Source organism: Haemaphysalis longicornis, unplaced genomic scaffold (genome assembly GCF_048455015.1).
Source record: "Haemaphysalis longicornis isolate Haplotype H1 unplaced genomic scaffold, Haemaphysalis longicornis Haplotype H1 scaffold_6, whole genome shotgun sequence".
Taxonomy (NCBI): Eukaryota; Metazoa; Arthropoda; class Arachnida; order Ixodida; family Ixodidae; genus Haemaphysalis; species Haemaphysalis longicornis.
In genome coordinates, this window is record NW_027526407.1 from 209,060,859 (window position 1) to 209,073,932 (window position 13,074).

General features: G+C 48.2%; 2 protein-coding genes across 4 annotated transcripts in view; both read left to right on the forward strand.

Annotated features, from left to right (window-relative positions):
- Positions 1-13,074, forward strand: part of LOC144141324 (uncharacterized protein CG43867) — a 143,559-nt gene that overhangs the window by 41,431 nt on the left and 89,054 nt on the right. For all 3 annotated transcript variants that reach the window (XM_077672895.1, XM_077672897.1, XM_077672896.1), the window contains exons 11-12: positions 4,396-4,482; positions 6,428-6,497. In XM_077672895.1, the coding sequence (XP_077529021.1) occupies positions 4,396-4,482; positions 6,428-6,497 (157 nt within the window). The remainder of the gene's footprint in view (positions 1-4,395; positions 4,483-6,427; positions 6,498-13,074) is intronic.
- LOC144141700 (uncharacterized) lies at positions 11,142-12,844 on the forward strand. Its single transcript, XM_077673214.1, has 2 exons — positions 11,142-11,880; positions 12,787-12,844. The coding sequence occupies exons 1-2, from the start codon at positions 11,360-11,362 to the stop codon at positions 12,842-12,844; spliced, it is 579 nt and encodes a 192-aa protein (XP_077529340.1). The 5' UTR covers positions 11,142-11,359.

Below are 13,074 nucleotides of genomic sequence, written 5' to 3' on the forward strand. Positions count from 1 at the left end.
AAACTGCGTGTAAAGGACAAGAATGGGCACAGTCCTGTCTTTTCCTTATTGTCTTGTCCTTTATGCGCAGGTTTTTCAACCCATATCACCTTCCTTGTGCAACGTTTCCCATGTGCTTCTAGTACATAATCATGCAGGCAGGTCCGAGTTCGGAATAGAAACCTGTTCATGGCATTGAAAATTTACGTTATTGTTGTAGCATTTAACAAATTGAATTTTTAAGGGAAACTATTAATACCAACACATAAATCTATAGTATAGTGCATATTGGCTGTGCTGTGAGGAATATTGGGTGCCCTGAATGTCAAGAGTACTAAGAAAATGTGCATGCATTGAAGTTGGAGTTATGCAGAATATTGTACCAAGCTTCAAACCAGCTCATTTGCATCCTGGTGGTATGTAAACTCTTGGCAATGAACACCTGCCCATACAAGTACTAAGTTGCTGCGCCAGGGAAGGTTATAAAGCATAAAAGAAACCAGAAGTCAGTTTTTAAACTTAAGAAAAAAGAAGAGGGCTTCACTCGTTGCTAGGGATGGGCGAATATAGATTTCGAGGTTCGAAGCAAATTCGAAGCGAATAGTGATTTGGTCGAATAATTTCGAATCGAATAGTTCGAATAGTACACATTGCAAATCACAAAGACAAATGAGCAACTTGTGACCTGACTAATGTACACATTTTTTTCTAATAATTAGAACTCACGTAGGCACAGCATTGTGTAAAACTATTACCAGTTGAACATTTATTGCAAAATCTTACACACAGCTTTCCTTTGCTGCATTCACAAGTTTTCATGAAGAAATGCCTGTTGCGCCACATGCTCTAGGTGCAGCAGTTTCCGCCGGCTGCTCATTCACAAGTTTAAGTGCCGCCTAGAAACTCGCAGAGTTAAGCGCCGCCTAGAAGCTCCGCTAAAAAAAGAAGTATTGTAGCCACTAGTATCCTCGGCCGTAGCCAAGCAAAGCGCAAGTGACTGGCCGCCATTTTGAATAGGCTCGCTTAATGTGGCGTACTGCCGCGCTGTGCGAGCCTATTCAAAATGGCGGCCTGTACAAGTCTGCTGGCTCTGCTGGCTTGGTGCCGCTATGTTCGGAGCGGTGTCGTTTCAGTGCCGCCTTTTTTTTTTAACTTAAGTGTGCTGGCGGCCGAGAGCTTCGTCGAACCTCTAGGCAAGGCAGCAACTCGGCAGTGCCGGCACTGATAATAGAAATGTCCGCGTCGGTGGGTCTTGAGCCAAGCCTGGGGTAAGTCTCGGAAAGCTTGACCGAAAAGCTTGGCTTTTAGCTGCCTATTCGGGAGCATCGAATAATTCGAAAATATCGAATACCTGCATTCGGATCGAAGCGAATAACGAATAGAGAGCTATTCGATCGAATATTCGACAATACCGAATATTCGCCCATCCCTACTCGTTGCCATTGTGGGAACACTGCATAGGAAACGTGGAGGAGTTAACAGCACACGACGATGATGATACACAAGGAAGAGAAGACAGGACAAGCGGTGAACTACAACTGATTTTTATTTCGCCAAGAAAGGCAAATAAACCAAGACTCATCCAATAAGAAGGCCCAACAAAATATGACGTAAACACTGGCATCCCCATGCATGGGGAAGTTCTCCAGTGCAATACAGGCAGCCAGATGACCTAACTTGCACGGAAAGCCATCTCCCCCTCTGTTTGGTCTGCAAACTGGGCTGTGTTGCAACAGATGATGTTTTGTGGAAAGGAAAATGCCACGAGAGGCTCCCCAATTCCAAGGCAAGGCATTCCAGAAGGACCCTGACAACTTGTGATGAGTGAAATCTGTGTTGCAACTTTGGAAGTCATTTTCTCAAAACAGTTTTTTTTTTGCCGCCTGCATCGCTTGTTCCATTGATTTCTTCGTGGCCCCTGGGTATTTCGATTCCGTTTTTTGCATTACGTTCCTTGATGAACAGTTCAGGTCATGACACTTTTGGTTTCCCAGGTTTGCTTTTTGTGAATTTTTTATTCACGTAGTCGTTCGCAGTCTACATGCCTGACGGCATGTAGACTGTCATTCACCTCTAAAAAACTGAAAACTAAAAAAAAATCAGGTTGTAAATAAAAAAATCTCAGAACGTCACGACGCCGTCCATTCATTTAGAAATGCAAATCACTTCAAACAAGTTTTCTATCATGTTTTATAATCTGCTGAAGCTCAGTACAAGGTGAACAGAAAGACAAGTTTATAAATAAAAAAGTATTCAAAATATTACTTTGAAATTTTTGTGGCATTATCACAGAAGCATTTCCAGCTGCTGTACCAATTTTCATAGAAATCTTCAAAGAAATAAACAAGTTGATTTAAAAAGCCGTGTTCCCTAAAATACAGTCAAACCGCAATGTAATTAAGTCTGTAAAATTTGCAATTTACTTTGTTACATTGAAATTTCGCTACATTGAAATTCGCGATTAATATAAGTGTTAATTGCATGAAGTAGTTCCTGCAAACGAAAACGCAGTGCACATGCACGGCTCGCACACCGTTTCTGTCGGAGCTTAATCGTCTACGCGGGCATCGGCGTGAACCACATCGGGCGTTCTCTGCACGTAAGGACGTGCCTCGCAAGCCACAGGCGCGCTGATGCAACTGCGGAGATCATTCGTGTTATGCGGGTAGCTCCAGCGACTGCTTCCAACTGCTCGCTGAAGCGTATCATGAGGAGCAAACGAAGCTGTTCGTGTGGGAAAAAAGGTGATGTGAGCAAAGCAAAATTTCCACTGTAAAATGTCATACGCACCGCTTAAACAAGCGCCCATCAAATATCCTCCGCGGTGCTAAGCCTAATTGTACCTGGCGGAGTCAGCCGGCATCCCTGAGCGCTCCGCATTGGCGAAAGTCCCGCTGGTGCGTGCGGCGCGAATCGCTTTCTGACCGAGGCAGAAGCCACCACCGCCGCTCAATCGCAGACATGGGCGTGAAAAAAAAAAAAAAAAAACGCATGCACAAGGCTTATGAAGACCCATAAATGGTTTTCCGCACACTTGCTGCAACGATGGAACCCAACAAGCATGAGCGAACTCAAACGAAGGGCGAAGCGGCGGCATGCGGCGGCCCCATATGCAGCTTTTAGGCAAGGAGCTCGCTCATGGACTCCATGGCTCGCTGCAGTCGCTGCATTGGGCGGCCTGAGTGGCCGTTCGCATTTCATTGAGACCCCGTTTTGGTATGTGCGTCTCCCAAAATTTGCTTCCACGGCCAGAATTCCGTGCCTGGCTGTTCATGCAGCTGCGCATGTTGCGCAGTTTTGATGCAAATTCGTTTACCTGCGCCAGGCAGCTCCAGAAGCTTGAGAATTGCAAAAACTGCGCCAGACTGCTCCAAAACAGTCTGAAAAACAACGATTCTGACCTGCACGTCAGCTTGACTTGACAGCATAATTCTCGAGCACACCCAAGGTGATGCTGTTTTTAGCGGTTTTGATAGATTGATCAATCAGTCAAAAAAAAGCACGCATCAAAAAACAAATGTCCCAGGGATAGTTCTTTCCGATCTTACATTGGCGATCTTACACGTTATATTCTGTGCATTTCTGAAATTTTCTCATCGAAAGCCATTGCAAAGTGCCGTAGAAAAATACTTACGTCAGCTGAGGCTCTTTGTGCAGGTTGATGAAATAAACGGCAATTTTCGGAGCGCTGTATCTCTGGAACAGCACGACTGGGTGCCGCTATCTTGATATAGAGAATGGAAAGCATGGCGCTGGGTGAAGCTCCATGTTTTACTTCTTACAACATGCATACCTTAGGTGCATTTCTGACGTTGTAACAGAATGGGTGCACCCTATTTACTTGCTTTACGTTTGTTTTTGGAGGTGATATGTGCTCATATTATGTTAGTTGCACTGCAATTTTTTTATTTGCTACGTATTTACCCACTCCCCTCTTCAATGCCTTGAGGGCATCCAAAATGAAATAAAAAAATAAAACAAATGTCTTCTGCTCCACTTGCAATGTTTGCCTTTGCTTTCGGCCATCTTTGCTGAGTGGCACAGCCGTCAGGGCCTCCTAAGTCCAAAACATGGGCGTGCAGATATATTGAATGATAGCTGAGGAACATAGGAACAACTTGTGTATTTCAGACTTCCTGAAATAATTTTCTCGGTTAGTACAATTGCCTGTTTCTATTGTGCTTGTACTTTCCTGGTCATTTTTTTCTGTTTATTACACAACTGAACTCTAAATAATTGTACTCCTTGGAAGGCTGCTGTGCATTTGAAAGGGCAAGCTATAAGCAACAATTTCATGTATAACAAGGCTGAATGTGTTCAGTTGATCAAGAGAAAAAACTTTTTCTGTGGAAGCACCCAAAGTCGGCCACTTTCCTGCCGCAACGAAGGAACCACCGAGCCTGTGCCTTTTTGCAGAGCGACGTCGGGCGCAAGCCCCGCGGACAGATTGCCCTGGACGAAGTGTGCCGAGTCACTCGGGCCCACGGGGCAACCACCTTTGAGGTGAGTGAGCCTTTGTGGGCAACAGCACGGTTGCAGAGCAGGTCGTTTGTGTGGGGTGTCCGCAGTTAAAAGTGCCGAGCGCTTGTGGACGCATGCCTCGAGCGCACGTTCGTCGGGCCAAGCATCGGCCATCATTGGGCACAAAAGAACTCCAGCGTTCCGCAGTATCGTGGCAACACTTGCTCAGGATGAGAGAGGCACGTCATAACGTACGCCCCTCGTTTGTTCGTCCTCGTGTCATCGTGCGCGCGCACCCTGTACCACAGAAGACTCGAATGTCAAAGCTGCTGGAGGTGGTCATGTGGATAGTTCGCACGGCTGAGGAAGAAGCCGCGCTGCTTCGAGAGGCTCGGCACACAAAGCATCTGCTAGAGACGCGGATGCAGTCGCGCTTGCTGCAAAGTCGCGCTTGCAGAGTGGCATACGAAAACGTTGACCAAAATGACGAGCTCAGACTGGCCTTGCTCAAGATAAGGTCATTAAAATGCCATGCCACCAACGTCAACCGTGACACCACAACGATACTAAAACTCATCTTGGTGTCCGTCAGTGATCACCTGCAACGGCTTAGCCATTCAAGTCTTGCGCATGGGCGCAAGCTTTCCCGAACTTTTTTTTCTTGTTTGCGTTGCATGGAGGTTCCAGGTAATTCCTGACGAATAACTCTCTTGGAGCTGCACTTTTGTATTAATAAAACAACTTCAAAGGGCCTCTGACGCTGATTTTCAGGGTTAATATTCTGACACAGTTTGCTTCCTGTACCTAGCAGAATACCCTGGCTGAGCGGCCTGCAATGTGTGGAACGTACTTTAATTTGATCTCGTCTCACGCTGATGGAGCAGCATGCGGAGCATTGCGCAGCAGATGGACATCAGCATGATATCAGTCCGTGGTAGGGAGAAGACTGTGCCTCCGGCGGAAACTCTTGACATCACCTCTCACATCCGTGGCCTGGCAAGTGGCGACGAGGTGCTGGAACGTTAAGGAGCTGATGCACGCAGCCAGATATAATCTCTCCCCAGAAAGGCAGTCTTGCCAGATACACACAAGCGGGGAAGGAGCCAACAGTACAGCCGAGAGTCGCAATAGAGGTAGCCGTGAGGACTGGAAAATGGTCGTGAAATACCCGCCACGATGTCGCTGGCCGCAGCGGCCGCTTTTCTGATGGAGGCGAAAAGCAAAAACGTTCGCGTGCGGAGGTTTCAGCGCACGTTAAAGATTCCCGGGTGGTCAAAATTAATCCGGAGCCCTCCACTAGTGCGCGCCTTATCGCCTGTGTTCGTTGCGTCGGTGCGTTAAAACCTACAATCATCAGCTCCAGTGGCGGGGTGGTTGAAACAACGCAGACCTCTGCAGTGTTTGATGACCGCACAAGGTTCTGTCATATGCCCCATCTGTGCTGGAAGCGATAGAAACCAAAACTGACAACTTCAGGTCGCTCCGTGTGAAGGATTATTGCGCCCTGAAATATTTAAAGAGCTGTTTTGGGCTGGCCAGGCCATTAAGCGTCGATGAGAGCAATAGAAGGGGAACAGAAAAGTGTGGCGTCATGTTTGTTCGCAGCCGCAGGCTACTTTTGAGCTTGTCCTGCTAAGTGGCAGGTGTGACGAGTATGTGGTGCCATTGTCTTTGTTGGCCCCGGTGCCAGGCTCGGTGGGGGGCATCATTGTGGTGGGGCGGCCAGGGCAGCTGGGGAACGTGGTTCCTGCCCAGCACACGAGCACGGCTTGCCTAGGCACTGGCGCCAGTCTGTGGCAGGATGGGTGCAGTTGTTATTGGCAGACGCTCCCCCGTGTGGAGATTGGGGCTCACTGCAAGAGTCCGCCTGTGCAAGTTTGAGCTCTGGGAGGGAGCGTCGTGCAGAGCGAGAAGTGCTGCTCTGAGCTGGGTGCAGTCACAGCCTCTCCTGCAGGGGTCCGCTTGTGGGGAATCTCCACCGATGCAGATTGCCACGGAGAAGCGGTCCTTCTACCTGACGGCCGACTGCACCTCGACCATGGAGGAGTGGGTGCGGGGTGAGTGGCCTCCCGGGGCACTGCGCTGTCGGGCAGACTACGCGCACAGCCTCGCCGGGTGTCTGGGAGAGTGCTGGAAGCGCTGCCAGAGTCGGGCAGTCCATTTTGCCAGTTGCAATCAGACTGGTGTCGCCTTCTCTCCGTGCCACCCAGAGTGTTGTATAGACGACGAGGCTGGCCTGCTGCAGCTGCCAGATTCGATTGCGACGTTCCTGCGCGTCACACCCGTTCTAGTATCTGATGGGGTTTTGGCGATCCTTAAACGGAGCAAACGCTCCCCATTTTTCCAAAATGCATTGCGCACGCAGAGGGAGAAACAGAGGCAGCCAACAGCGCCAACACTTAGTGCTTTTGTGGGTGTGTTTTAAATGTACTAAATTTGAAAATGTTGGTGTAAATTAATTTGTAAATAATTTTGTGAATTTGTTTGCGAGTAAACTTGAAATTTTATTTCTAAAGAAATTTGTTGGCAATAAATTGGTGCAAGCTCCACACCTCAAACACACTTCAGTACTGCATGGTGAGGCATTCAGATGTGCACACCTGGGAAGTGTAAAAAAACTGCAGACCCCAGCATCCTTGATGTCATGTGCATGTTTTTCAGCAAAAAAAGAAAAGGGGATAGACACAGAGGAACATGCTAAAGCACAAGCTTGTTGCAGGCTACGCTAGTTAGTCTGTGAACATTGAAATTTTCAAATGCAAATCAAGTATGAGTAAGGCAACAATCTGCCTCACAATATCAAACTGAATATCGAATACAAGAGACACAAAACAAGAGGGTGTGCAAAAGATACAAAACAAGATGCTAGGGGTGTGCGCATACCCGAATGTTTGAATACGAACCGCGAATAATTCGATTTGTGAATCGAATATGGTACTATATTCAGTTTTTCAAGTACTAGTCGGGTGGAGTTTCCGCACATTTATTTATTTATTTATTTTATTTTTTATTTATTTATTTCCAATACTACCACTGTCAGCTTGAAAGCATTGCAGCTGGGCACCACGAATACAATGCACTGATATGCCACAGTAGTTACAGGGAACGAAGATAAGAATGAGGCACATAAAACAAACATTCGTCACTTGATGGCGATTACCCACAACAAACTTTCCATTTTGCATAAAACCGCCCGCATGAATTGTGTAATTCTAACATTTTCAACGACAGATATCCGAGGCTAAAAATTACCGAGGCTAAGACCCTTGAAAAGAGAGAAAAAAAAAACAATTGAAAACGCAAATATTTCATCATTGAAGATTGTAGTACCTCCCGAGAACTAGGGAAAACTCAGGCAGAACACGTGGAAATGGGGCAAGGGTGCGAAATAATTACACTTGTTAGTGAGATAATAATCAGAGGATAATAAACGTGTATCAGCCCACAACACGAGTTCACAGGAAAAACAGTTTAGTGTTAGCTTTCACGCAACTCATCAATTATTTTCGCAAATTCAGCTGATGAAGCGATTCTGGTGATGCCAGGATCCAACTGGTCCCATTCATGTATCGCATACAGGAAAAATGAATAATGTACACGTATCATTGTGACAGAAATATTCTGTTAAGGGGGGACGTGGCTTTCAAAATCAACTTTTTTATTTCTTTGTGGATTTTGATGAAAATTGGCACAGCAACTGGAAATGCTTCCGTGATAACACCATAAAAATTTCAAGCTAATATTCTGAAAACTTTTTTATGTATTAAATTTTCTTTCTGTTCCGCTTGTACCGAGCTTGAGCGGCTTATAAAACATGATAGAAAATTTGTTCGAAGTGCTTTGCATTCCCAAATGAATGGACGAGGTCGTGACAGTTTTAGAATTTTTTTTTTACAACACAATGTTTTTTAGTTTTCATTTTTTTAGAGGTTAATGTGCAATAGGCATGTTGACTGTGAACGATTATGTGAATAAAAAAATCACAAAAAACAAATCTGGAAAACCAATAGTGTCACGACCTGAACTGTTCATCAAGGAATGTAATGCAAGAAACGGAATCAAAATAGACCCAGCGGTCACAAAGAAATCCCTGGTACAAGCGACACAGGTGGCAAAAAAAACTGTTTTGAGAAAACGGCTTCCAAAGTTGCAACATAGGTTTCACTTATCAAAAGTCGTCACGGTTGTAGCCTTTCATGTCCTTTTGAACATGGGGCTTCTGGAATGCCTTGCCTTGAAATTGGAGTGCCTTTCACAGCCTTTCTCTTTCCAGAAAATATCATTTTCAGCTCCTCTGTGAAGAGTACATACCCCACTTTGCAGATCAAATGAAGGGGGAGATGGGTTTCAATGGGCTTTCAATGCAAAGTAGGTTAGCTGGTTGGCTGTATCGCACTGAACAGCCTCCTTTTGCAGTGTTGTCACCATGGCAACAAGTTAAGCATTTTTTTTACTTAAATTTGAACATTTTTGGCTTTTTTTATGTTTTATCATCTTGCCTGGCACAGCAACTTAGTACTCATACGTGCAGGTGTTCATTGCCAAAAGTTTGCATACCACAAGGATGAAAATGAGCTACTTTGAAGCTTGGTAGAGTATTCTGCATAACTCCCAACTTCAATGCAAGAGCATATTTTTTTACTACTTTTGACATTCAAGGCATCCAATCAGTGGCGTAAATCCAGAAAAATCACAAGGGGGGACACACATCTTGCCAAGGCGGCCATTTTGTTTTTTGTGCTTTATTTTCATTTATATACAAATTACTATCGTGATTTGAATTAAAATAAGAAAAACGAGCATGTTTTCATACCTCACGTAATTGCACAATGCTATTGCAGACGTTAAAAAAAGATCAATAAGAAATACTCTGTACAATATGAGTACTGATCACCTGACATGTTTCCTAGCTTTAGACATTTCTAGAGGGTCCAAAAACGAGAGCGCGGTTTTTGCACTCACTGACAAAGTTTTTCAACAACCCTGGCAACGTTATGAGGTCTATAATGTCTTGATGAACGTGTGCCAAAGCCATGCAGTTGAGGCGTTCCTTCCCCATCGTACTACGCAGCCATGTTTTCAGTCTTCTCAAGGCACTGAACGATCTCTCTGCTTCACAGGAAGAGACCGGCATCACTAAGATAATCCTGAGAACACTCTCCACTTCCTTGAAATACTGGCGGGTGGACGTGTGCATGTTCCGGAGTACTGCTGCCACGTCGTCGACGGACTTGAGGTTGCAGTGTTCTTCGTGCAAAGATGAATCTCAAGGGGGGGACACTTGCAAGGGGTGTCCCCCCCAGCCCGAACACAAGGGGGGTCAGGACCCCCCTGACCCCCCCATGATTTACGCCACTGCATCCAATATTTCTCGCAGCAAAGCCAGTATGCCCTGAGCAATGGAATCAATAATTTCACTAAAAATCACTGTTAAATGCTGCGACAAACGTACATTTTTAATGCAGAGAACATATTTTTATTCCTATATTACTAACTCAAACCTGTTTGCATGAAAATTACAAGTGCACGGGAAACGTTGCGCAAGAAAGGCGATATGGCTCGCGCGCATCTTAGCGCACGCTTACCGCGACATATCGAACTTTGATTACAGCTGATATGGCTGGTCAGGTCGCTTTTAGGATTAAATCTAACGACGCAGGCATTAATTACAACTACTGGCGTTCAATCGTAACCGGTTGCCCAGTCATGTGCTGCCCCAATGCGCGTCGGCTATGCCGTGCGCGCCGCAGCGTTTGACGCGTCGACCGTTTCTTTCTCAAGGCTAGCGAGCCCACAGTCAAAACACAGCAATAACTAAGCGTGTAAACATCGAAAACCCGACCAAAAGTTCACTTCACGAACCGCTATTGCAAGCGCGCACACCGCGTCACCCTCCGGGGTCTGGCGACGGTAGAGTCACGCGCACCACGAAGCGTTCGATGACCTCCTCCTTTCGAGCCACACAACTTCCCGTAATCTGGCTCGTTATCTCCGGCATTCCCACCGCGATAACGTCCGTGTTGAATGCCATAGATTGAACAGAAACTCGGCCGAGCGAAGCGGCGAAAATAGAGAGTTTTAGCATAGCGGCTCCCGTACGCTACGCAAAGGTTAGCGGGTAGCGGGACCGGACTGCGCATGCGCGCGCGGGGAGTGCGAGGAGGTTGCCCCTCAGCGGAGGGAAAGAGCGGGCATGGCGAAGGCAGGCCGCGCGGAACTAATCCACCCCACCGTGACGAATTTGCTCTCCCCAGTCGCGCCCCGCTACCCGCCGCCGTAGCGTTAGCGGACGGAGCACGCTATGCTAAAACTCTCTAATGAACTCAAACCGCTCGCTACGCAGCTCAGGCGGCCGCCATCTTGCATTGCGCCCGTGACATCCAATCAGGAGGGTCGGTGTTCCGCGCCCCGACCGAGGACCAATAGCGCTTCAGCATCTATTTCTAGCTTCGTTTGTGCGTCGTTTCTTTTCTGCCGTTTGTGCGTTTGTGAATGAACGAAGATAAAAGAGACGAGCAGAACCGGAAAGACGATCGCTCGGCCGATCTAACCATATCAAAATGGCCGCGCCCGGTGGCACCGGTGCGGAGATAGAGCGCTCCGAAAATTGCCGTTTTTTCGCCCTTTTGCGCTGATAGTTTGTCACCGCGCCTGACAAAAGTATTTTTTTATGCCACTTTGCGACGCTTTTTGTAGAGGACGCCACCTGTTGACTCGAGTAACTGGGAGGTGGCGCCCCCACTCTGTATAAAGGCATTGGCGGGGATTAAACGGGGCTTTTTGTTGTTCGTGAACTGCGCGTGGTTGCGTCATTCTTCGCGGGCTTCACGCCCACATTCGGCACGGCTCGCGGCGTCCGCGCCACCCGGGCGCGTCTCTACATGGTGTCAGAAGTGGGATACTGCGACAACCGTGCAACATGGAGGATAACCCAGCCGCCGCCTCCGCCGTGACCGCCAGCTTCACGTTGCGAACCCCGCCGCAGTTCACTTTCGACAACCCAGCCCAATGGACCGCGTGGCTTCAACAATTCGAGGATTACTCCTTCGCCTCAGGGCTGTCCTCCGCCCCCGAAGAAACCAAGGTACGCACGCTGCTCTACTGTATGGGTCCCCAAGGTCGCGAGGTGCTTTCGTCTCTCATGTCAGACGCTGAGGCCTATCGCTCGTACTCCGGCGTGACAACGAGTCTTTCGGGATATTTTGTACACCCCGTCAACGAGGTATACGAATCGAGCAGGTTCCACAAGCGCACGCAAGTGGTAGGCGAGTCAGTCGACGCGTTTTTCACGGCGCTCCGAATTCTCGTGAAGAAATGCAACTACGCCTCTCGGGAAATTGACGACCGGCTGGTTCGGGACAGATTTATCGTAGGGTTGCTTGACTCTCGCTTGACCGACCAGCTGTGCCGCAATCCAAAGCTTATACCCCTGTCACACGGGCACTTTCAATCGCGATTGAGTCGATCCGGATCGAGCTCAATCCGGATCGGGCACCTGCTACACGGCAGTTTCAATCGCGATCGAGCTCGATCCCGCTCGAACTCAATCCTGGTTTCTCAAGCGCGATCGAGGCTTCCAAGCGCGATCGAACGAGAGCGGCGATACTCTCGTCCCCGCTGAACGATGGCACAGAATGTGACAACTTCAACTAACGCCACAAATTGTGTCAAATAACTTGACCCAAATAAGCGTGAGGTAATATTTACATAGTTACGTATACCTACGACCGCGCAAAGTTACCAGACGCCGGCCGCAAGTACATGGTTAGCGCCATCTGGCGAACACAAGTGCAACCCGTGCAACTTCTCGATCGCGATTGAAGCGTGCCGTGTAGCAGCGGCAGTACGCCGAGCGCGCTCGAAAACTCGATCGCGATTCACTTCAATCGCGATTGAAAGTGCCCGTGTGACAGGGGTATTACACTGGACGAGGCGCTCATCCAAGCTCGTCAGTACGAAGACGCCGAAAATGAGAAAAGGCGGCGTCAGGGGACAGACTTCGCACCAGACGCACTGAACGTCGACGCCGTTGTGAATAAGCAGTACCGAATGGCCGCCGCCCCAGCGCGCGAAACTGCACGAAGTAACGTCTGTCGGCCTCCCGAGTACCGCGCCGGCCCGAAGTCGGCATGCGATTTTTGCGGCCACGCCCCTCATCCGCGATCTGAGTGCCCAGCACGGTGGGCCACATGCAACCACTGTCGCAAGAACGGTCACTTCGCGGCGGTTTGCCGCTCGAACAGTACTAGGCGCTTAAGCCAAATCCAGCTCTGCGCCGTGGATGCAGCGCAAACAGAACGCCGGCACGTTGTTGTTCATGTCAATGGACGCCCCCTTCAATTCAAGGTGGATACTGGGGCGGACGTTTCGGTCGTACCTCCGAGCTTCGCGGGGTGCCCAGTAGACCTAGACAAACCCAATAATGAACAGTTGATGGGTCCGGGCCGCTGCCGCCTAAAGTTGCTCGGGACGTTTCCTGCTACCCTGTCGTGGCGAGGCCGGACGGTATGCAAAAAATTGTACGTCGTAGCAGACATTGACTCTCCTCTGCTGGGGTACTCGGCGGTAGTGGACCTGGGAGTCGTCCAGTTTGTTGACGCCGTGGAAGACGAAGCTCCGAAAAGGCCCCCAACG

Excerpts from the sequence above, each read along its gene's own strand:
- LOC144141700 (XM_077673214.1), top strand. The coding sequence starts at position 11,360 with ATGGAGGATAACCCAGCCGCCGCCTCCGCCGTGACCGCCAGCTTCACG. Across the intron at positions 11,881-12,786 it reads CTTATACCCCTGTCACACGG|GTGGATACTGGGGCGGACGT; the intron begins GCACTTTCAATC and ends CTTCAATTCAAG.